Source organism: Argiope bruennichi, chromosome 4 (assembly GCF_947563725.1).
Source record: "Argiope bruennichi chromosome 4, qqArgBrue1.1, whole genome shotgun sequence".
In the NCBI taxonomy this organism is placed as follows: Eukaryota; Metazoa; Arthropoda; class Arachnida; order Araneae; family Araneidae; genus Argiope; species Argiope bruennichi.
This window is the reverse complement of record NC_079154.1, coordinates 6,959,447-6,985,453: the sequence shown is the minus strand read 5'-3', so window position 1 is coordinate 6,985,453 and position 26,007 is coordinate 6,959,447. Positions and strand designations below refer to the sequence as shown.

Below are 26,007 nucleotides of genomic sequence, written 5' to 3'. Positions count from 1 at the left end.
TCACTTTGGTCTAGGTGGAAAAATGAGTATTTGCTGAATTTGAGATCGGCCCATTCAAGTTTTGTTAAAAACATCTCGCCATTTAAAGTTAACGATGTAGTCTTGATTAAAGATGATCATCTACCTCGAAATTTCTGGAAATTAGGAAAAATTCTTGAATTATTTCCGGAAAGAGATGGCAAGGTGAGGGCTTGCCAAGTTAAAACTGAGTCATCAATTATTAAACGTCCTGTACAATTGTTGTATAATTTAGAAATCCAGGATTAAGAAGTAAAATTGTGATAATAATTCTATTATATGTTTCATGTACTTGATTTCTAGAATATTAATTATTTAGCTAGTAACATTATTGAATATTGTTTAACGTGTATATTTTATTATTTGAAATGCATATTTATTATTTGAAATGTATATCTGTTGTTTGTAATTTGTATTTGTTGTTTGAAATGTTTTTTTTTTTTCATTTATTTTCTCTTGCAGTATGTTTTTATCATATTTTCTCTTTCAGTATGTTTTTATCATATTTTCTTGCAGTATCTTTTTTTATCATACTTTCTTGCAGTATGTTTTTTTTATCACACTTTCTTGCAGTATTTTTTTTTAATCATATTTTCTTGCAGTATGTTTTTTTCCATACTTTCTTGCAGTCTGTTATTATCATATTTTTTCTTGCTGTATGTTTTTATCATATTTTCTCTTGCTGTATGTTCTTTTTTGATACGTACTCTTGAATTTAATTGTTATTTAATATTTTTTTAAATTACCAGGTAACTTTCTTGAAGTTAAATTTACAATTCATGAAATATAAATATAATGATTTTCTCTAGGAAATTCTGATGAACCCCCTGGTTCATCCGGGGGCAAGATGTTAAGAATTCAGTTAACCACGTGATCTTCCTGGGTGGAGTTAGCTGCCAATCATGTATCACGAGGTCTCCCTGTTGTTGTTTAGTATATTTGTTTTTAATAGAAGTGAACTGGACTCCTGCACTAGGGGGAGTGTTATCTCGGTTCTCTCTCTCCCGAGAGAATTTTATGTGTAGATCTCTAGGCCTTCTACACTTTGGCGTAATCATGTGCCTTTTGTTGTTGATGTTACCAATAAACCCCATAAAAGACAACATGTGTCTTCAAGTCATTTCACCCAGACCACAATCTTCACTAGCAAATGAATTTTTGTGCAATCAAGAAACGCAACGATAATTTATTTATAGACATGTTTTGTTATACGCAGACGAAAGCGAAATAAAAGATTATGACGAAATCAAAAGAATATTGTTAAGAGAATTCCAACCATCTGCTAAAGAATGTTGGAATAACTTTCAAGCCGCCAAAAGATTTAAAGGAGAAAATCACGTGCAATTCGTCTCAAGATTAAAAGCGAATTTAGAATATTATTTAGGACTAAAAAAAGTGAAAGATTTTGCGACCCTTTGTGAACTAATTGTAACGGTTAAATTAACCAGCACTCTTGACAAGGACACATCTGAGCACATTTTGATCAAACAAGGTTCAGACTTGTTAAAACCGCTGACGTTAGCAAAAGAAATAGACATTTACTTCCGCGCAAGAAATAAAAGTTTGCTTTCGGAAGAGAGTAGAAATACACATGACTACAGCTCAAGGTCGCGCGTCAATAATTACCGCCAAAATAACGATCATGTAGATGGTGGAAATATTGATAGGAAAACTTGTTTTAAATGTAATTCTACATCGCATTTAATAAAATTCTGTCCCCAAAATGTTGATGCTAGACAACATAACAATCAGGGAAGATCCCATAACTCAAATCCTGTAAACTCCATGTTTAAATCAAATGAAATTCCACAAGAGTTAATAATCGCTGAGTTGGAATACGTAGATATTATTGTAAACGACATTCCTATTCAAGCTTTGGTTGATAGCGGAAGCGTATTAATAATTATTAATCCTAATTATGCAAAGAAATTAAATTATGTAGGCCGCAGCACAAAAATTAAATTAGCCAACAGTTCAATTGTCAGTCTTCCGTTAGTGGCGATAGATATTATTAGTCATGTTGATAAAAAGTCAGAAGCGAAAAGAGTTTTAGCAGCTGCAGATACAACTATTTCATTTGAATGTATTATACCATCGAATAGCTATTTAGATCTTAAAAATACTTTTTCCAATAAAAATCCTACAACTGAATGCGTTTCTGAAAATAAATCCTAGCGTGAGTCATCAAGTGAAAAAGAATACCAACGTTGCATAATTCCTTCTGTTGATACCGGAAACGAATCGAATAAATTAATCCGTGAGAATAAAAAAGAAACAAAACATATTTCTTCTCATTCTGCTTGTTGTAAAAAAATGATAATAATTTAACTTATCTTCTAAATGAAAATAAAAGTATTACTACTTGTTCGAAAAGAAATGCTGACTCTGAATTTTATTTACAGAGTGATGATATATCTTTGAATAAAGATAAATTTGTTGATGTTAATTTAATAAGTGATACTTGTTTTGAAAAGAGTTTTTCTGATGTAAATTCGGAATGGTTAGTGAAGGAAATATGCACAAATGTTTTAAATGTTATTCTGAAAATGATTTTGATATAGGGTATTTATCTAATTAAAATATGAAAGATCATGTAATTAATTTAATTTTAAATTACTCTCCAAATAAAATCCGTACTACAGATTTGCAAATGTCTATTATTTTAACTGATGACATCCATGTGACCTCATTGGTTCGTAGACTTGATCCCATAGAAAAACAAGTTACAAAACAAATCGAGGAATGGCTTGCCCAGGGTATCATTGAAAAAAGCTATTCTGATTATGCGTCTCCAATTTTCTAAGTGAAACGTAAAAATCGCGAACCCAGACTGTGTACCGATTTCCATTCTCTGAGCAAAAAAACAAAGATAAATTTCCTCTGCCAAACATAGAAGATATTTTTGGTAAGTTATACTCAGGCAAAATTTTCTCCTCATTAGATCTCAAAAATGCTTACTTTCATATTGATTTGACTCCATACAGCAGAAAGTACACGGCTTTTATTAGCCATGAAGGATTATTTCAGTTTAAAAAATGTTGTTTCGGACTTACGAATGTACCTGCTATGTTTCAATGTTACATTCAAGTAATTTTTCAAGAATTAAATACATGACGGAACTTTAATTAATTACTTGGATGATATTATCATCCCCTCTCAAACCATTTCTGAAGGTATTCAAAAATTGGAACGCGTCTGCAGAGGTGTTTGTGCTCCGGGGAAACCCCGGAATTCCGGGGATTTTGAACTTCGATACCCGGAAATTCCGGGGATCGTCGTTCAAAAGGAAGTAGGAATAATAATGAATTATTTATTTTGATCTGGGTAATTTTGTTTGCTTTGAAAGCAGAAAACGCAAGGTCAGTGTGTGTGGTGAAAACTTTTCCTTTCTTTCTCCAAAGGCAGTGATAATGCGTGAAAAGGGGGAAAAAACTTCTTTTTTGTTCTTTCCTTATTGCGAGTTATGACTCATTCCCCCGGTTCTCGGACATTCTCTTCTGGATTCTTTTCGGCAAGTAGGCGCGGCAGAAAAAAAAGGGAGAGACTTCGTTCGACCAGATGTGCGATCACGTGACCTGGGTTCAAAGGTCTTAATTTTGCAAAATTAATGGTTATTAATTTTGCAAAAAAAGTAATTCATTGAACTTTTATAATTAGGTCCTTCAATACTTCATAATCGTAATTTTTCATTTCTCCCCCCCCCTTCTCGAAACTCCAAAATGTCGGTATTAAGTACGTAAAAGTTTCAGGGGATTTTTTGGGGTCCCACAAACACCCCTGGCGTCTGACACATAGCCTCTGAATTTGGCCTACAGTTAAATCTAAAAAAATGTCAGTTTCTGAAAGAAAAAATTAACTTTCTTGGTCAAGTCATCGAAAATGGACAAATTAGGCCATCAACTGAAAAAACTTCAGTAGTACCAAATTTTCCCCAACCACGTAAAGAAAAACAAATCCAAAGTGTCTTGGGTTTAACGGGATCTTTTCGGAAGTACATTAAATATTATGCCTTAATAGCTAGACCTCTAAGAGATTTACTTAGAAATGATGTAACATTCGAATTCGGTCCCCCTCAAATAAAAGCGTTTGAGACCCTTAAAAAAGCTTTATCGCAAGATCCAGTTTTACATCTGTAAAACCAGGTTCCAAACTGGAACTCCATACAGATGCTTCCAAATTAGGTTACGGTGGAATCCTTCTTCAAGCTGACGGCGATGATAATTTACATCCCATAGCTTATATGACTAAGAAAACAACACTTCAGGAAGAAAATTTATCCAGCTATGAATTAGAAGTTTTAGCTGTTATTAAAGCATTAACAAAATTCCGTACTTATTTTAGAAACTAAAATTAAAATTGTCACTGACTGCTGCGTTCAAACAGACTATTACTAAAAAAGAATTAATTTCTAAAACAGCGCGTTGGGTTTTATTCCTCGAAGATTTTGATTATGAGATAGTACATCGCTCAGGCAGTCAAATGTGTCACGTTGATTTACTTAGCAGATACCCAACAGTCATGACTGCAGTTTGTGATGATTTAACAGCGCGAGTGCAAGTGGCACAGATGTCAGATGAATACATAAAAAAAAAAATTGAAAGACCTATGTAAAGATAACCAAGTTGATTTTGTGGTGCAAAATAACATTTTGTATAAATGTCAGGACAACCGTCGTTTGCTTGTAATACCTGAACTAATGAAAACACGAAATAATTAAGAATACAGAACTGTATCGAGTGCATCCTAGTCAACCGAAAGAGTGGTAAACCTGAAGGGTTCTTCCATCCGATTCCGAAGGAAAACTTTCCTCTAAGCACTTACCATGTTGACTTTATTGGACCCTTAGTGTCAACCAATAAAAATTACAATCATATTCTCAGAGCAATAGATGCATTTTCAAAGTTTGTTTGGTTATATCCTGTTAAAGGTGTCACTGCAAATGATGCAATTACGAAACTGCAATTGCAGGAAGCAGTGTTCGGAAATCCCATGCGTATCAACATGGATAAAGGTTCCGTATTTACCTCCAAGGAATTCACAAGCTATTGCGCGAATCAAAATATAAATCACATTCAAATTACCACAGGAATACTTCGAGGAAATGGACAGGTGGAAAGGGTTCATGGAACTCTTATCCCCCTGCTTGCCAAACTTACCATCAATGATCCCACGAAGTGGTACACTCATGTTCAAGCAGCACAGCGTGTATTTAACTCTAGTGCTTCACGAAGTATAAAATTTACTCCTTTCGAACTCATGATCGGTGTGCAAATGAGGCAAAAAATGACCAGAAAATTCTCGACATCCTACAGCAAGAATATGAGCAATTGGTCATCGACAGCCGCGAGGACATTCGTGAAGAAGCGCGACAGAACATCTTGCGCCTTCAAGAAGAGAATAAAAGAGCTTACAACAAGCACAGGAAGAAAGCTACTCAATATAATCCAGGTGACTTAGTGGCATACAGAGGACCCAATTCGGCAGTTGTTTGAAGCTTCGCCCGAAATTCCATGGTCCCTATCGCATCACAGCGAAGAAGCCACACGAGAGGTACCTAGTGGAGAAAGTGGGAATCCACGAAGGTCGCAACCATACCTCTACAGCAGCAAATTATATGAAGCCTTGGTCTACAACTGCATAAAGGACCTGCTTTTTTTCCTGTTTTGCAAAAATCTAAAATTTTCTTTTTTGAGTTTTTTAAATTCTTTCTCAGATTGATGAGGACGTTAAGTTCATCAGGACGGCCGATTGTGGTGTACGGAGCGTCATCACTCAACAGCCAATAAGAAGCTATCTGATTCCCGCCATTAAAACTGTATTCAGTATACTGTAATAGCGTTCATCGATGTAAAGCGGCCCGGCCTTTCGTCCAGTTCATTCAATTCGTTTATGTTAAATCAGTGTGTGATTCTTGTAATATGAGCCATCTCTAAGCATTCATCTCAACCGGGATTTCCCCTCGGACCCGAGAGAGATATTTGATTTTATATGTAATCCGATTAATAGAGGCCTGTTTTTCGAGCCAGAGTTAACATGTCTCTACATATATATTTAAATGTAGAAAATGCCGCTAACAAAGAGCTATCGAATAATGCCTTTTGCTGCTAGCGGAGAGCGAGTGGTGCCTGTTTGAACCAGTTTCACACCAACTCTCAAGATGAGGTGTTTACAATAAAGGGTACTTAAGTACTCTTCACCCACATTCCAAATATACATATGGCTTAGAGCATACTGCGCCACTATGTTCAGTATTAATTAATATTAACTATATAAATAGTTATACAAAGAATAAAAAATACAAATAAAATAATTAAATGAAAACAAAAATTACAAATAATAAAATCACATAAACAACTTTATTTTCATAAATAAAAAAAATTATACAAAATCAAAGTAAGTATTGTCGAGTAGCAAAATAAGTGTAAATAAAAAAAATAATTTAAAATATGTATAATCCTTTAATTTCTCAATAATGAAAATATAATAAAGATGGAATAATATTTTCGATAGATAGAGCCATGTTGTCAAATAATAGTGAACAACTTGTTTGTTAATTGTCTTCAAACTCTCACTAAGACCGCGTCTTTAAGCTTCATGGTGAAGTTAAAAGCAAATCTGGAATTTTTATTTACATTTAAATCAAGCCCATCTTCAATTAGAAATACTGTAGATAGTTTAAGAAACAAAATAGTTTGTAAAACAATTTTTTATAAAGAAAACGTTTACTTTTCTATAAAAAGAATGAAACATTATTAAGCTTTTAAATCTGAAATAGAAATTACCAGAAATTAAAAAAAAATTCTAGGACCTTTGACTTCAAACTTCTATTATAAATTTTGTACGATTATAAAAATTATGTTTTCAGTTTTTTTTTTTTTGTGTATGTTTTTCTATTTTATCTTAGAGGAAAGTCCTTGAAAATCCAAAAGCATTGATATTTTTTTCTAACATTAGTTTTTTTACATGATTCATAAAAAAAAAAAAAGCAGGAAGGCGCGAACCTAATATTTTTCTTTCTTTAAAACATATCAATACATTTAATTTTTTAATATCACCATGTAATAATACTTACTTTCACTTATTTTTTAAATATTTTCAATCCAATTTCTACAAGTTATACATCATAACTTTTAAAATTAAATTAGTTTTATGAAAATATTTTTAAGTGGAACATCTGATTTTCGATTTAAAAAAATTCTTGAAATTTTCCAAACGTCAATGTAATTAGAACCAGTTCGAAATTTTTTTTTACTTTCCCTCACGTTTAGTTTAGTTTAGTTATACTAACTTAACGCTTTCAAAGTAACGCTAGGGCTACTTTGGGACGGACCTCGTCATTTTGAACCGCGGTCAATGACGAAGACGAACATCTGAGCTGTCACCCCCTCTCCAAGCTTCCACACCCTATCAGCGGCAGAACATTTGGTCCCGACGAATTTAAAGTGCACCAGCCACGCTTCGGTGGAATCGGGTTTCGAGTCTTAAAACCTGCAGTTTCGAAGCCGAGCCCTGATTCCTCTTACGATTGAAGATAAAAAGAAGAATTATGCTAGCCAATTATTGCTTCTTCATAGCGAACAAATTTAATAGTGGATGGTTTTCGACAGCTGCAATGCCTTAGAAGTTGCGAGTCGGAAAATGAATCTCAACTATAACTTCGAATATTTTATAACGTGATAAAGTTATACTTCGTTGGAGAGATTTTATGAGTTAAATTCTCTTTAACCCTCTTTCATTTTTATAACTTCCAATCTTATGAAATGAGAGATGGAAACAGGAAAAGGAGAGTGAGGTGGGGTAAAAATTTCTTTTACTTTTATTCCCATATAACAGAAATGTAACTCCTGATTCTGTTACTGGCAGGAATTTATATTGCACTACATCACGTGTGTGAATTGTCAAGATTTTAATGTATGATAATAGATGTTTTCGTCTAAATGTGAATTTATTAGCGCATAAATTGTTAGGAACGTTATGTTATGTTTAAAACAACTTGGATAACAAAAGACTGCTTACCTAATCCATCAAATGTCGCAAAAATGACGGACTGCGTAGTTGTTTCAGTTCCAGGTTTGGCACTCATTTTTGCGAAGGAAGCCATGGCTGCATAGAACAAGCCATATGTTAAGCCATGAGCCCATTCTATGGGCAAAACTAGCCACGGATTCTCAAGCTGGCTGTACCACAAGAACCGTATACAAGATGCCAGCAAAGATAAAGTCACTATGTTAAAATACCCGAGTTTTCTTAACATCCATTCGGAGAAAAACATAAATGGTATGTCGCCAGTAAAACTTTGAACTGTTTCAATCAAACCACAGAGCAAACTGGTTCCTCCGATGGACTTTATAAACCATATGAGATAGAAAAACGTAAATCCCAACCCAACACCAGCGAGAAGAACAGCCATTTCAAAGCAAATAAATTCCCAAGAACTGATTATGGTTCTGATGTCTTTCATAATGTGCATAGAGATCCGGGGCTTCACAATGCCTAATTTGGTGATGTTCCATAGCGCCAAACAGGACAGGATCACAAACAAGATCCAGATAACAATATAACTGCCTGTGTAATCATTTAAGAATCCCCCAAGAGGTGCAAACAGCCCCCATGCAATACAGCCCCATAGTCTTTGCTTGCCGAATTCAGCACCAGTCCTCTCAACGCTTTCACAGCAAGCGGTGTCAGAAAGGGTGAAGATACTATGAACACAGGCACTCAGGGCCACAAACAAAATAGCAAAACTCCAAAATTGGTAAGTCGTGAAATCACTTTGAATGCTAATGTCCTTTCTTGTAATATTAGGGTTAGTTGCTCCTCTTTCTGTGTTGTTAGGTATGAAATAACAACCTTCTTCAAGATTGCAGCAACGAAAACAATAGTCAAATGAAGCTCCACAGAAAATCTTTGATAAATTCTTGCATGATATAAAATTTGTAGAGTTTTCATTGTTGTTCAATTCAAAATATTTCTCAAATAAATCTTCATTATTTTCACTTTTGACCGAGGAACTATTTTTAAATTGATTACAATCTAACGGAATGATTATTTTAACACACTTTTTAACATTATTAAATGACATCTCTTCCACAACATTACACTTTTCGCATACTTGTTTGAAATATATATCCTTAGGAATGCTGGTGTACTTTAAGGAGACGTTCGAAATATTGCTTGGATCATTCAACAGGTTGCAGAAGTTGCATGCATCAACAGTCTGCACCGAGGAATTGATGGTGGTGTAATTTAATGAGACAACACAACCATCATGTCTTCGATCATCCATAAAGTTGTAAAAGTAGCATGTATCAAAATTCTGCATAGAGAAATTGATGATGGAGCCATTGCCATCTGCAACATTGTTGTCTCCTTTCGGCAAAGGAGGAACTAGTAAGAGGAGAAAAAAGAACCCTGTTTGGGCAATCACTAATACCAGTAAAATGACTTTTAGTTTGTTGAAATAATCTGCGATAAACCCTAGAGCAGGTTTCGACAAAACAAACAGGAACTGTTGAACAGTTATTACAGAAGCAAATGAAGAAGCAGAAAGCCTTAATCTTTCTTTTGCGAAGACGCCTATGAATGGAAACACTGCGCCCAGGGCTGTAAAGAAACACAAACACAATGATCATGCAGAGTGACAGCATTAATTAATACACAATTTCAATAACTTCTCTTCAGTAATACCAATTATTGCAACATCTTTCATTAGTTGCAATAATTGAGTAGACTTCAGATTACGGTACAGTGTCAAACTTAAATTCGCGAAATATTTGCTAAATGTTAAATCGTTCGCCCATCGGCCTAAAAGCGAACTTTCACGCAAATTCAATTTTCATTTCTTAGTGTTACAATTTAGATTTTTCAAATTGCCAATTTGGAGAGTTTCAGCTTAAAAAATATAATACCATAAATAATTAAAAAAGCAATACCTTGAAAACTGACATAAAAATAATACCTTGAAAAACATAATAATGTGTATCCAACAAATATTGCCATTAATGAAAAGTTAATAACTATATGCGTTTTAGTTTTTCTTTAAAAGTTTTGGAACATCATTAATCTTAATATACAGTGAATTAGACAAGTAGAAATATATTAGAACCAACAGCATTGCTCTATTTCGTATTGGTATATAATATGATGAATTCTTTATTTAGGTCTTTCCTTATTTAATAAAAAGAACCAAATGAGTCAAATCTTTCAGCGATATATATATATACGGATATAGTTAATGTCAAGAATACATTATAATTATAATATTAACTGTTGGTATATATCTGGTTTAAAATATGATACAAATCTCAAATTCTGTTGATGAAATCATATGCCATAAATCTTTACTTTGCTGCGTTTCATTTTCTACGTTTACGTGCTATCGAACGGATCGACATGCGTTTTCGGCCGTCTAACTTTGTTCAAAATCCATTTTCTATGTACAATTTTGGTGACAAAACTACAAAAAGAATTTCATTTTCTGGTCGATTGTCTTTCGAAAAAACATTTTTCGAGGGAGATAGACGAAGCAGTGGAAAGCGGAGAGTCATGACATCATAAGTCATGTGACATCATGTTTTCATGTTATTTGATGGGTCGACAGATAAGATTACCGGCGGACGAAATTTCGTTTAAAATGTGATTCGAAATCTATAATTTCGGTTGAAAGGTAACAAACTGAAAATTCTGCTTTTTTTTTACTTATCGTATTTGAAGAGGCCGAGGTATAAAACATTAAAATTAATTACATTACTAATAGTCTCTTATTTATATTAAATAGATAATAGTTCTTTTGTACAAACGTTACTTCTTATAAAACCTAATAAAAATGGAAATTCAAAGTCTTTAAGTTATAATGAGATAGTGTTCTCTCAACGATTTTCTCATATTCTTTCAGAATGTACTGTTTTGATTTAATCTCATAAAATAAGGAATCAAAATATCAATATAAAATAGTATGTCTTCACTTTGACCGACAAATTATAACACTTTGTACAGATATACAGTTTGGGTGCCAAAATTATATTCGAAATTTCACTTTTAATCGTTTGTTGTAGTCTTTTGAGTTACTGCATTCTGTTGCTCTAGAAAGGACAGATCGAAACATGATCTGTCTGTCCGAAGATTTAGTCCAAATTATGATACAATTTCAAAAACCTGGTTATAAAATGATAACTAAATTTCATCTACAGAGCTAATTGAGTTTTATAGTTATAATTACCACAGGCACATAAATTCATAGAAATCTACTATTTTGTTGAAAATATTGTTGCCAAATTTTATTCTTCTGATTTATTGAATTTTCGTTATCGTTCAAAGTAGTAGCGTTAAAGAGAAACAGAGTTCGTTAACGTTCAAAGTAGTAGTATTTTTCGTAGTAGCGTTAACAGACAGAGACCGAGATGTATATTTCAAGCCAGTTGTAACTATCTCCTCGAAAAATTTTCTCGCATTTTATCTATTGAGTGTTATCCTCCTAATACCGAAAAATGTGACGTTTGGGAAAGTCCGCGATTTTCATGAATATTCAGATTTTTATTTTCAGAGTACCATACACAATAGTTTTATGCTTTAATTTTTATGAAGATTTTCGGCTTTATCAGTAATATTTTGTAAAACAATCTTGGCAAGATAAAACTTTAAATAAAAAAGAAAGAAATTCCACTCTTTTGGAAGAAATTTAACAGAGTTATGAAGCTTTGACTATCACTATTTTAGATCATTTCAATGACTTTATATTACAAAGCAATGAAGTTCAAAGCTTCATAACTCGGTTGTTTTTTTATCTCAAAAGATAATGACTTTTCTTATTGTTTAGATTGTTAATGATTCAAGAATATTTCACTAAGTATGACTGATAAGATCGAAAGAGTGCATTAAAATTAATATTTCACAAAATTTTCAACATTGCATTCATTAATTCAAATAACACAAACTATAACTGTTGTAGCGTGAATCCGCAATCTTCGACGAAGCGAGTATCAACTCAACTCCGCATTGAAAACAACAACAACTTGGAAAAACTTGAAAACGGAACAGCGTTGTGATCAGCAGCTGAAAAGATTCTGAACTATTTTCTTTCGGAAATGCAGTCATTTAAACTTAATATGTATATAGAATAGCTTGTCTTGTCGTAGAAATAAATGTTATAGTTTATTTTTTGAAGGAGAGTAGTTTTATGCTTTATCACAGTTGTTCGTGGGTAATCAAATAAAGGGGACCTGATCTGTCTTTTTTCTATTTATTATACCTAAAGCAGCTACTGACGAAGACATCTGAAGCATATTAACATAACATCACAAAAGCACGCGCACACACAGCAACTGGAAACACATCCGTTACATCTCTCATAGGCATTACAAAATTCTGAATCATAAAGTAATAAAAAAGAAGCGTATCAAAGTTCAACAGAAACTGCGCATGCGCCGGTTTCCTGATGACTACAGCTGGAATAGGGGAAAGGCGTCTCTAAGACGGAACATCCCGGCCCCCGTTGGACAGTTGTCCAACACCTTCTTCGAAAGGGAGTGGGCAGAGTCTGTTGATACTTCGCCGAAAAATTCCTTTAGGGGTTCTGATGTCTGCGACACGGACTAGTCCATCTGTTCCAGGATATGTCCTTTCAATTCGGGCCAAGTTCCATTCCATGGGGCTCTTGCTATTATCCTTCAGGAGTACCAGCTGTCCGGGTTTGATGTTCAGTTCAGGTAGTTTCCATTTAGCTCGAGACTGCAAGGAGTTGAGATATTCTTGACTCCATCTTTTCCAAAATTTGGATCTAAGAGACTGGATGAGAGACCATCTAGAAGATAAAGAAATGTTAGTCAAGGAATCACTGGGTTCTGGTATTGACAACAGTGGTGCTCCCACCAAAAAATGGCCAGGTGTCAAAGGTTGAATATCAGCTGGATCGGCAGAAAGAGGACACAGTGGTCTTGAATTCAAAACTGCTTCAATCTGTGTCACCAGCGTAGTAAGCTCTTCAAAAGTCAACACTGTTGATTTAGTCACCTTCAACAAGATCCGTTTCATAGCTCCAATATTTGCCTCCCATAATCCACCGAAGTGAGGAGATGCTGGAGGTATGAAGTTCCACACTATACCTTCCTTGGCACAAAATCTTTGCACGGAATCCGATTCGCATGCTTTTAGCAGAGAATCCAAAATATTTTTTGCGCCCTTAAAATTAGTGGCATTATCACTCCATATGATTGAGGGTTTTGACCGCCTAGCTATGAATCTCCTAAGACAAGCTAAAAAACTCTCAGTAGTCAAATCAGACACTACTTCAAAATGAGTAGCTCTTGTACTAAAACATATGAAAATTGCAATGTATGATTTTAAAGTAACCCTAGATCTTTTTAGATTAGGTTTAGTAATTATGGGACCAGCGAAATCGAGTCCCACCTTTTCAAATGGTCGAGATGGGATAACTCGATCTCTTGGTAAATCGCCCATCATCTGTTGAATAGTTTTATTTTTTACTCTAAAACAGGTTAAGCATCTTTTGATTACACTTTTTACTTTGGCTTGACCAGCTGGTATCCAGTATTGCTGTCTAATTAAATACAGAGTAGTTTGAACACCGGAGTGGAGTTCTTTTTTATGAAAGTATTCTATAAGTGTATCTGTGAAATGGTGTTTCTTTGGTAAGAGTAGAGGAAATTTTTGTGAATCTGGAAGATCAGAAAATTTTAATCTTCCGCCTACTCTTAACAGTTCATCATTATCTAAGAATACATTTAAGTTCAGAAGGGGATTATTCTTTGGAAGAACTTTATTCCTTTTTAGACAATTTATTTCAAATTCAAACTCTCTCATTTGTATAATTTTTATTAAAGATTTTGTAGCATTTTGTAATTCTTTTACATTTAAATGATCTTTCTTTCTGTTTTGCAGAGCTGATTTACAATTATGTAAGAATCTTAAACACCATGCAGTTACTCTTATTAATTTGCCGAAAGAAGAATATCTTTTAATCAAATCATCATTTAATGGATTTACTTTTGCTATTGTAGAACTTATTAGAACATTCTTTTTCAATTCTAAATTGTCTGCGTCTTCTTTGATATTTGTCTCATTATTTATTTTAGCTAATTTAGGCCATTTACATTCATTTTTTAACAACCAATTTGGCCCATGCCACCAGAAGTTAGAGTTTCTCAGTTCATGTACCGTTAACCCTCTTGATATTAGATCAGCCGGATTATCAGTTCCAGGAGTGTGATTCCATTCAGTGGGATTGGTTATATTTTGGATTTCTTTAATTCTGTTTTTTACGAACACCTTAAATCTTTCAGGGTCACCCTTCATCCAATAGTAAACAATTGAAGAGTCAGTCCAGAAGAATCGTGTAACAGGAAAGTTAATGCACTTAACTATTTTACAGCCTAGTCTTGCTGCTAAAAGAGCACCCATTAGTTCTAATCTTGGGATCGAAAGTGTCTTTAGAGGGGCTACTCTACTTTTTGAAGCGACCAAATTTGATTTGATTTCCCCGTTTTTCAATAAGACTCTAATGTACGCTACAGTTCCATATGCCCTCTTAGAGGCGTCGGAGAAACAATGTAGTTGAGCTTCAACTATTTCAGTGGTTTTCGCTTCGGCGAAAAAATATCTAGGTATTTTAATAAGATGCAAATTTTTTATTTCTTCGCACCATTCATTTATTTTAGTGATCAGTGTTTTCGGGAGAGGGTCATCCCAGTCTAATCCCAAGCACCAAATGTCCTGTATTAGACATTTTATCTTGATGGTAAAAGGTCCTAAAAACCCTACTGGATCAAAAATGCGTCCAGCTACTTGAAGAACATATCGTTTGGAATTTATCTTTTTAGACAGGAATTTCTCTAAGCTTCGAGTGTCAAACTGGAATATATCTAAATTGGAATCCCAGGCCAATCCTAGCACTTTACAAGGAGTTAAAGCAGAGTTATCATTAATTGAATATTTTTCTTCATCTATTTCTAAACCCACCTCTCTCCATTTATCACGAAGCTCAACTGAGTTAGTTTTCCATTTCCTTAATTCCATGCTCGCTTCTTTAAAGATGTTATAACATTCTAGGCTTATTTTAAAAGCTGAATCAAAGTCTCTTTGGCTACAGATTAAATCGTCGACATACAATGATTTTCCTAGCATTTGACAGGTATTAGAAAATTGTTCTACATACCTCTTTAGATGGTATTGGATTGTAGCTGCAAGGAGGAAGGGGCTTGATTTGACACCGAAAAGAACTCGAGTCATCTTGAAAATTTCCTCTTCTTCCTTTTCCGGATCTTCCGTCCAGAAAAAACTAGTATAATTCTGATCTTCTTCGGCAATCTGTATTTGCAGAAAGGCCTTCTTTATGTCGGCAGTTATGGCAACAGCCTGCTCTCTAAAACCTATTAAAATCTCAAAAAGATCTGGAATGAGATTGATACCAGTATGTAAACAATCATTTAACGACAACTGTCCTTTCGCATGAGAACTCGCGTCAAATACCACTCTCAAACGAGTGGTAGTTTTATCTTCCCTTATTACCGCCCTGTGAGGCAAATAAAATGAAGGTTTTTCTTCTTCACATGTTATAACTTTCTTAATGATACCTTCTTTTAAATGATCTTCAATAACAGCTTTATAATCTAAATATAACGATTTATCTTTAATAAATTTTGATTTTAAATGCGAAAACCTCCTTTTAGCCACTTCAAAGTTATTAGCTAAATATTCTTTCATATTTGTTTTCCAAGGAAACTTTACAGTATATCTTTTATTTTGATAAACAATATTTTCTTCAAATTGTTTCATAATTTCTTTATCTACAGTATGTTTTTCGAAATCATCCTCTTCAACCCCTTCTACCCCTAAATTCTCAAGATCCCAAAATTGTTTAAGTTGGTCCGAAATATCCTTTTCATCTACTACAATCTTCATGGTCATTAAATCATTTGATAAACCTACGTGACCTTGCAAGCACCATCCAAAAATTGTTTCAGTCGCTACCAGTTTGTTGTTTAATCTTTTTATTCTGCCTGAAACGATTTCATAATAATAATCTACACCAATTAATATTGAGATATTCTTGCCTCTATTATCAATATTATCAGCTAGCTGTAAATGCTTCAATTTATAGTACGTTTTAGTAATATTGTTGTTAGGTGCAGGAAGAGTAGTGGCTGAAATGTTTTCTGTAACCAAAGCTTCTACTTCAATACGTAAAGAGGGATCCTCACGGTTTTTTAATTCTACTCTCACTATATTGTAAGAATGTTCCTTTGCTTGTTTAGCGCCAAAAGAGTATACCGATAAAGATTCTTTTCTTATTACTTTTAACTTTAATTTTTCTGAAACTTCACGTGTTATAAATGTTCTCATACTTCCATTATCTAACATTAGTCGTACTGTTTCAAATTCGTTTGTTTCATCATTGCGTACTAGGGCTGCACATGTTTGAAGAAATATATTACCGCGAGAAAAGTTTGTTTTGTTTTTATCGTAATGTGAAATTGCGGTAATTACGTTCTTATTATCTTTATTCAAATCGGGTGTATTAGATTCTGCTTGAGAGCAAATAGATTTATTATGCTTCTTTCCACATATTTCACATGTCAAATATCTTCTCTGGCGGCATTCATTAACTCGATGTTTTGGCTTCAAGCATAAAAAACATCTGCCATCTTGTTTTAAAACACCGAGTTTCGTTTCTAAGTCGGTTTGAGAACATAACTCCGATTGATGCTCACCTTTACAATATAAACAATTTTCGTTTAAAGCTGACGCGGAAAAACATTGAAGATCCTTCGGTTTTGCGCTTGACCTTGGACTTCGCAATATATCATGCGAGCTAGCTGTGTTTCGACTGAAGTTGTTGAAAGGATTCTGTTTCGCTTTCGGGGGCGAATTTTCTTTGCGTTTATCGCCTTTTGCGGTATGCATAAGCGCAGAGGATTCTCTACATTCAATTTCAATTCTTAAAAAATTTAGTAATTCAGTTACATTAAATTCGAACTTCACCGAATTATCAACTTTTTTTCTATTAAATTCAAGGACAAGATCTTCGGGAATCAATTTAATTAAAATGGGATAGAGTAAATGCCCATACATCTCTGAAGTAACTTTTAATGATTCTAAACTTCTTAAGTTTATCTCTACGGCATCATATAACTTCCTAAGACCATAAATATTATTTGAATCAGTTACTGGTACAAGATTTAGTAATTTTGACATGTGTGCGTTAATAACCAGTTCTTCTCTGCCAAATCTTTGTTTCAACAATTTTAAAGCCTGATCATAATTCTCGTCTGAGAGCGCAAAGCCATTAACCGCAATAGCGGCCGCACCCCCTAATAGTGACTTTAAATATGAGAATTTATCTATTTTTGACAGAGATTTGTTATTATCAATAGAATTTTGAAATTGATTCCAAAATTCTAACCAGCAACAGGGGTCTCCATAATATTTTTCAATTGTAAGTTTAGGCAATTTTATGGTCTTAAAATTATATTCGTTTACAGGTACGATGGCTGAACTTTCCTGAGTGTTGTTTATTGCATCTAAATTAGGATTTCCTGTAGCGCCTAATAAAGAAACATTTGATGATATTGATTGGCGCTCTGATTCGTCTTGTAAACATTTTAATTGCGCTGATAACTTGGACAAACAAACTATGATTTTTTCATTGTATTCGAAAGCCGACTCAATTTCGGTTTCGAATTCCTTATCATCTTTGATTAGATTTTGTATAGGTTTATCATAGTCTTTTAACTGTGTAGACGATATATTCAAATAATTTAAGGCCTCTTGCAAATCTTTGGTGGTAAGAGAATCTATTTTCTCTTCCAAATCGCTATTAATCTTGTTAATGTACTTTGTAACTGAAGATCTATGCAAACCTCTGGTTTTTCTCAATTTAGAAAGTTCATCCATCGTTCTTATATTTAATATTCAAAAACTCCAAAATTAAAATTGTATTTCTAATACATCAAATTTCAATATCAATTTTAGATTTATTCATGCATTATCAATCAATATTTCAATAGTATTCTATCAGTAACCAATATCTTTAAAGCGAATATAGTATCAATATGTAACAAAAATTCAACTTCAAATATAAAAATCAAATTTCACTATATTGTTACATTCATTCCTTTTAACTTCGGACATTCCAATCCATGAAATTAAATTATTTTAAATGTCCGAGTTTCTCTTAAATAAAGGAAAATATTCGCTCACCTTTCTGGTTACTGATTCCTTTCGATCTTCATAGCTGCTTTTCCATTAGATCAGGCCCCACGTTGGGCGCCAAAATGTTCGTGGGTAATCAAATAAAGGGGACCTGATCTGTCTTTTTTCTATTTATTATACCTAAAGCAGCTACTGACGAAGACATCTGAAGCATATTAACATAACATCACAAAAGCACGCGCACACACAGCAACTGGAAACACATCCGTTACATCTCTCATAGGCATTACAAAATTCTGAATCATAAAGTAATAAAAAAGAAGCGTATCAAAGTTCAACAGAAACTGCGCATGCGCCGGTTTCCTGATGACTACAGCTGGAATAGGGGAAAGGCGTCTCTAAGACGGAACAACAGTAAAAGAACCAGTGTACCATAGGTGAGTACACGACATGGCGTCCGCGACAGGACTGTGATTTAAATTCAACGATTCGAAAGGCAAGTGAATTTTTTTTACGATAAATTATTTGTTTTTAGAAATTTGTCGATACTTTGAAGAATAACTGTTTCAGAAAAATTGTGGAAGCTTTAAAGCTTAAACGAAAAACTGTTAGATCTGCATTTACTAGATTGTTTAATCATTTAGATGAGTCAGCGAAAACGGAAGTAAACATTGCAGAAGATTTAGATTGTTTGGCAACCTTCCAACTGCTTGGCGAGAAAAATAATGAACTTTTGCAATTAAATGAAGATATTTTGAATCTTTTGTTGATGTCTGAAGACATAAATGAAGACGATATTGAAAAGGAATCTCGTTCAGCAGATGAGTATTCACTTAATTTTAAAAGGATTAGTTTAGTGGATCGAAAAACTAATTCCGCTGTTAACGCTGATACATTATCTTCAGTTGGCGGTGAAAAGCGGAAATTCAAGCTGCCTCGTTTGGAACTGAAGAAATTTGGCGGGGAAATTAAAGATTGGCTGCCGTTTTGGGGACAATTCGGAAAAATTGATGAAGACAACGATATCGATGAAACCGACAAGTTTCAATACTTAGTCCAAGCAACTATCCCGAATTCCAGAGCGAGGGAATTAGTTGAAAGTTTCCCCCCTACCTCCGGAAATTATTGCAAGGCGATTGATTATCTGAAATCTAGATTCGGCAGAGATGATTTGTTGGTTGAATATTACGTTAGAGAATTGTTAAAATTGACACTCGCATTTAATCTTAAAGAGAAACATGTTGAATTATCAACTGTTTATGATCGACTTGAAACCCAGCTGAGATCATTAGAAACTCTTGGCGTTACTACAGCAAAGTATGCGGCCATGTTGTTTCCCCTGGTTGAGTCTTGTTTAAGTGAAGAAGTTTTAAGAGCCTGGCGGAGAAATGATAGAGGATTGGATGGAAAAGATGACACGAAAGGATCTCGATTGGAAAGTTTGATGAAATGTTTGAAGAACGAAGTTGAAAATGAGGACAGGATAGCTCTTGCTATGGAAGGCTTCTCTTTGAAAGAAAATAACAAAAACATCAAGATTAAAAGAGACTTGCCGTCAGCTGCGAGACTTTTTTCAGGAAACAAAAAAATCTGTTTTGATGTATGTATTTTGTGACAAGAACAATCATGAATCCAAAGAATGTCATGTTGCTCGAAATTTGGATTTAAATGAGAAAATGAAACGATTGAAGAAAAGAGGTTGCTGTTTCAGATGTCTAAGTAACGGTCACGTGTCAAAGCTATGCAGGGTCCAAGTGAATTGTGGAATTTGTGGTCAAAGACATCATGCTGTGATGTGCCCTGATAGAATTACCAATTTTGGACAGTTCAATACATTGATCAATACCACATGCTCTACAAGTGTGTTTCTACAAACTCGGGTCGTAGTTCTTCGGGGAGAAACACAGGACTTTGCTGTGAGGGCCCTCATAGACACTGGAAGTCAGAAATCTTATATTACGAAAGAAGTTGCTAAGAAAATGAAGTATCCTGCATTAAAAGAAACAACTCTTATTCATACTTTGTTTGGAGGGATGCAAAATCCCCAGAAACATTCAGAATACAAGATTTTTGTGAGTGATTTTAAAAAGAATTATCATTGTACTTTTAACGCATTTGATCAAGATAAAATCTGTGCCGAAATTTGTCAGATACCAACCGGATTTTGGTCAAAGGAACTAGAGGATAATGGAATCCATCTAACTGATCAAGAATGTTTACCATCTTGTTCTTCATTCACAATCCATTTGCTTATTGGTGCTGACATAGCAGGAAAATTGATGACTGGAAAAATCCTCAATTTAACTTGTGGATTAACTGCCATTAAGACGTTTCTTGGTTGGACACTTATGGGAAGAGTACCAAGCAGTTCAGACTCTATAAGCATGACAGTGACAAACTTACTTATAAAAGATTGTAATATAAGTGACTTATGAAAGTTAGAAGTCATTGGAATTACTAATCCTGATGAATCGAAAAAGAAGACTGAAATGCATCAAGGTACTTCAGATTATTTTCGAAACACTCTGACGATTGATGAGGAAGGGAGGTACGAAGTCGCCTTACCTTGGGTGTTAGAATCATCCCAGCTCCCTGACAACAGACAAATAGCCGAGAAACAACTTTCTTCTGTTTATAAAAAACTTGTAGAATGCGAGAAGGTTGGAGTATATGCAGATGTTTTTAAAAAATGGATTGCTGACGGTGTCATTGAAGAAAGTGAAGATAAAAAAGAGTTAAATGAATACTATCTCCCACACAGGCCTGTATTTAAAGAGAATAGCATTACTAAGAAAGTAAGGCCAGTTTTCGACGCATCCGTATATATAAAGGGTATATACTCATTGAATGCCTGCTTAGAAAGCGGTCCTAATTTAATTGAACTTGTTCCTCTCCCACTGAATCGTTTCCGGAAATTTCCTGTTGGAATAACATCAGACATTGAGAAGGCATTTCTCCATATCAGAATCAGAGACAGGTACAAGGATTATCTGCGATTTTTATGGAAAACCAAAGACAAGGAAATGAAAATCTACAGACTTCGTAGAGTTGTGTTTGGTGTCACCTGCAGTCCATTCCTTTTTCCAACTTTGAATTGCCATCTGGAAAAAGGCCCTGAAGAGCTCTGTGCGAAAATTTTGAAGAATGCATTTTATGTGGATAATTGTGTCTGCAGTTTGAAGAATATAGATGAAGCAGATAAATTTATAGTTGAATCGCAAGCGTTGATGTCTTTAGGAAAATTCAATCTGCGAGGCTGGCAATCAAATGCTTCACTTGAAATTATCTATCAACCCGATAAACATCAAGCTGTACCCTTATTGGGCTTAAACTGAAATCTAAAACAAGATACTCTGTCTTGCTGTCCGAAAGATGAAAACGTGGTTCTTTCTAAAAGAGGTCTTCTTTCTTTGGTTCAGAGTATATTTGACCCTTTGGGTATATCTTCTTCCGTAACCATCATTCCAAAGTTAATGATTCAAGAATCCTGGAATCTTGGACTTAAATGGGAGGATGCCTTGCCAGAAGGTCTATCGAAACGATTTTGGAACTGGCTGACGGGTATAAAGAATCTTTTAGAGGTCAAAATACCTCTGTGGATGAAACTGAGTCAAGGCGAAGAAGAAACCGTCAGTCTTCATGTCTTTTGTGATGCAAGTGCTAAAGCGTATGCCACTTGTATTTTCCTAAGAGTAGAGTTTCGTGATGAGGTGTTTGTTAGCTTTGTTCAGTCTCGAGCTAGAGTCTCGCCTTTAAAGAACTTAACGATCCACCTTGAACTTCTTTCCTCGCTGTCAACTGAGAATTTCATACTAGCGCTAAGGCGTTTTATTGCCCGACGTAGACGATTTTCAGTAATATACTCAGATCATGGAACAAACTTTGTTGGAACAAGTAAACTATTTTATTGTATTAACTGGCAACAAGTAGTAAGAGAAGGGAAAAAGAAGGAAATTATTTGGAAATTTATACCACCATCAGCTCCATGGTGGGGAGGATGGTGGGAGCGCCTTATTGCCCGAGTAAAAGACCTTCTGAAGAAAGTTCTAGGCTGAGCATGCCTGAATTACGAAGAATTGAATACAATTCTATGCGATTGCGAAGACATCGTAAATTCAAGACTCATTACCTACGTTTCAGAACACGATGATTTGGAACCTATAACACCATCTTCATTCCTCAGAAAACGTAGAGAAAATGGAATTCCAGATCTTGACCACTTGGAACTATCTAAAGAGTATTTTCGCAAGCGGTGGCTGTATAGGTGTAAACTGCAAGAAGATCTCAGAAATCGATTCCGACTGGAATACTTGGGGCAGCTGAGGCAACAAACCAAGAAAATGATAAAAACCCACGATTTCAAGGTGGGAGAAGTGGTTATTGTCGAAGTAACCAATCAAAACGTCTTTATTGGCCTCTTGGGAAAATAACAGAAAGATTCCCTGGTAAGAATGGTTCAGTTCATCTTGTAAAAGTAAAAACGAAGAACGGCGAATTTCTGAGACCTGTACAGTGTCTCTACGCCCTTGAGGTTCAAACGCCTTCAGTAGAGAATCTACTAGAGAAGAGAGCATCTGAAATTGAAGATGAGAAAGAAGAGACAGTACAACAGCAATATGTTGAACATCCTGAGAAGCTACCAGAATCGGACAAAACGTCCCTACCAAATCTAAATACCATGAAAACCCGTTTCGGCCGAAAGATTCAAGTTCCCAAACGACTGGACCTGTGAACTGTTTGGACTAAAGAACATTTTGAGTTTTCTTGAAAAGAAAAACCCAAAAGGTGGGAGTGTAGCGTGAATCCGCAATCTTTGACGAAGCGAGTAACAACTCAACTCCGCATTGAAAACAACAACAACTTGGAAAAACTTGAAAACGCAACAGCGTTGTGATCAGCAGCTGAAAAGATTCTGAACTATTTTCTTTCGGAAATGCAGTCATTTAAACTTAATATGTATATAGAATAGCTTGTCTTGTCGTAGAAATAAATGTTATAGTTTATTTTTTGAAGGAGAGTAGTTTTTTTCAATCACAGTAAAAGAACCCGTGTACCATAGGCGAGTACACGACAACTGTAATACCGTTTAAAGCATTTTGTAACTGAAAGTGCTTATCTCTAACAGTATATTAAGATATATTAGCGTGGAATAAAAAAGATTCGACATTGGACATTAATTCTATTTTCCTTGACGGGTGAGAAAAGATTAATAAATAGGGTGACTTCATGGTATTGCATAATTATATAAAACTCAAACCATGCAAATGCTAATAGTTTTTTTTAAAGTTATAAGAAAAAAAATTCTTAAATCTTAAAATTAAGCTTTATTAAATATTATTTCTATATCTTTTATTGTTTTTCCCAGTGTAAATCTATATTAAATTTTCATTAATAAAAGTGGAAAATTTTAAATAGCACACTATAGAAGTCTAAATCACGGAATAGTTTTTTTTTTTTTTGCAAATTTTGCTAACAAATACTCTGAAGCATAAAAAAAGATTTTAGTGAAGGTTTCTTAAAATTTAATTGAATAATTAATTTTATTAATTAAAAGACTATTTTACCATTTCTTGAAAAAAATTTATTTTATCTTTAATGAAAGGATACCAAATGAAAGGAAATATCATATAAATTATTCTATATTTTACTTTCAAGTTGCGTATTAGAATTTTTAGTTAAATTTTGTATCATTCCTTAAAAAGTATTAAAAATCAGAAAAAAATTTTGTTTTTGTTTTTAAAAATTTTTTATTATAATATTTAGTTTACTTGAGAAGTTACATGATACAAAAATTCTCTACTGCAATTGATATTTATTATAAATCATAAGTGAAACCATCTTAACTAAAAATAAACATCGAAGGCAATTATTGAATTTGTGTATAATAATCTTTAAATAAATAATTTGCATTAAAAATATTATCTAAATTTTAGTTCGAAATAAAATTAATATTTTTATAATCAAATGAAGAACGTACCTCCACTCAACAAGAAGAAATGTAGTTTGAAATGCAGCATTTCCCTATCAATATGCCACCAAGGAGTCTTTTTGCATGCTGTAGGCGGCATGTTCGTGATCGATTCAACCACTTCCGTTATTTTACTGACATTATTCGTTGAAATTTCCATATTTTTTTGTTTTTGATTTTAATCAACAATGTATTGAACTATTCTTCTCTTTCCTTAAAATAAATCATTTTTAAATGATAAATTTCAACTCTTCAATTTTAAACAGACATTGAATGAATATTATTCTTCAAAATTTGCCTCTAAAAGGACGTGTAGCATTCCATACCTATTCTCAGTATCTTCATTCACACAGTTTGCTAACAGCAACAAGATTCATTTCAACACATTTTCGAGGATTAATAAAATTCAAAATAGGCCTCCTGTTTTATGAATTAGTTTTGACGCAAACGATGTAAAAACAAACTTTTTGTAGTTTTTTTTTTCTCTGATGGCTTATTAAGAGCAATGACAAACAAAACAAAAACTACTCGAGATGAAAAAGTGCATTTCATGATGACCTCAAATTTTTTTCTATGGTTTATTTTTATCATTCCTGCCTGATGCATATTTGCATGAAGACTTTTTTTTTTTTATCTCGTTCAGAAGTTATATGTTTCATGGAAGAAATGCTCAATCAGCAAAATGACATTAGCTAAAAAATATTTTAAAATCTTCAAGGCTATCAAATAAGCAAGTTTATTTCCTGTTTTGCGAACAGATATAACAAGTTACGCTCTCTGGATTTCGATAAGTATCTCGCTGAAATATTATGAACTCCGACTAAAATGTAATTCGTGTGCTGAGCGTTAAGCTTCTTTTGTGGTTCTCACACCATAAAACCCCAAAACTTGCGTAAATGCATTACTATTAAAAATCGAATTATATTAAAATTGTGAGATTTTTTAAACTTTCATAAAAAAACAAATAAATTTCTCAAAGAAAATAGAAAATTATCATGATATTAAAATTAAAAAGATTAAATTTAATGGAAAATTTAAAACTTTAGCGTGGATTAAAAGATAGAATTCTCATTTTGTAAACACTTTATACATATTTTATTTGAAACAGGGTCCTGCTCTAAGCAACAATTCAAAAAAACGTTGATAGAGTTAATTTAAAAATGAATGAAATAACTTTGATTTTGATGTTCTTTGTACATTAGTCCAGACAAATTTACCTGAAAAAAAACAGAATGCGAAACGCACACACACACACACACACACACACACACACACACACACACGCACGCACACACACACACGTACAAAGAAACAAATAACAGCATTTCTACTGATTTAAGTTATTGAACTGATCATCCATAGCCAGTCTCTATATGTGCACTCGGATTTGTTACTGGATAAAAAGATGGAGGGGTCGAGATGAAAGTTATAATACCAGTTTTTCGTGTTTAAATTTAAAAAAGTATTAATCTAAGTAGAAATTAAAAAAAAAAAATTAGGTAATATACAGATTTATCAAATTAATTATCATGGCTTTATTAAATCATGGATAAGTTTATAAAACATGCACGTTCAGAAAATTTCAAAACATTTTTTTTAATTAGACCAAATTGGAATTTCGCTGATCAACATTTCATATTGATACCTCTATTATTTTTTGAAAAATTCGACTTTGAAAGTAAAGGGTATTCGAAAAATGCTTATAAATGCTTTTTTTTAAAATCAGAATTAGCGACCCAAAAAAATCTTATTCTAAAAGTGTTATTCTACTATTTCGAATATTGTCATAACGGTCAATTCAAAAAGAAAATATGAAAATTAATTTTGAAAAAGAAATGAAGTGGATTCTCGAAAGC

General features: G+C 33.7%; 1 protein-coding gene across 4 annotated transcripts in view; it reads right to left on the bottom strand.

Moving 5' to 3' along the window:
- The window catches only part of LOC129966722 (uncharacterized), a 33,098-nt gene extending 8,524 nt beyond the window's left edge, over nt 1-24,574 (bottom strand). Inside the window, exons 1-3 of one of the 4 annotated variants that reach the window (XM_056081255.1) lie at nt 24,478-24,574; nt 24,161-24,364; nt 8,035-9,621 (exon numbers count right to left, since the gene is read on the bottom strand). In XM_056081255.1, the coding sequence (XP_055937230.1) occupies nt 8,035-9,621; nt 24,161-24,311 (1,738 nt within the window). In that variant the 5' untranslated portion in view covers nt 24,312-24,364; nt 24,478-24,574. Of the gene's footprint in view, nt 1-8,034; nt 9,622-11,828; nt 12,818-15,187; nt 18,221-24,160 lie in introns of those variants that run through there. The other 3 variants (XM_056081254.1, XM_056081253.1, XM_056081252.1) reach the window with 3 other exon arrangements.
- Between the last annotated feature and the right edge of the window lie 1,433 nt (nt 24,575-26,007).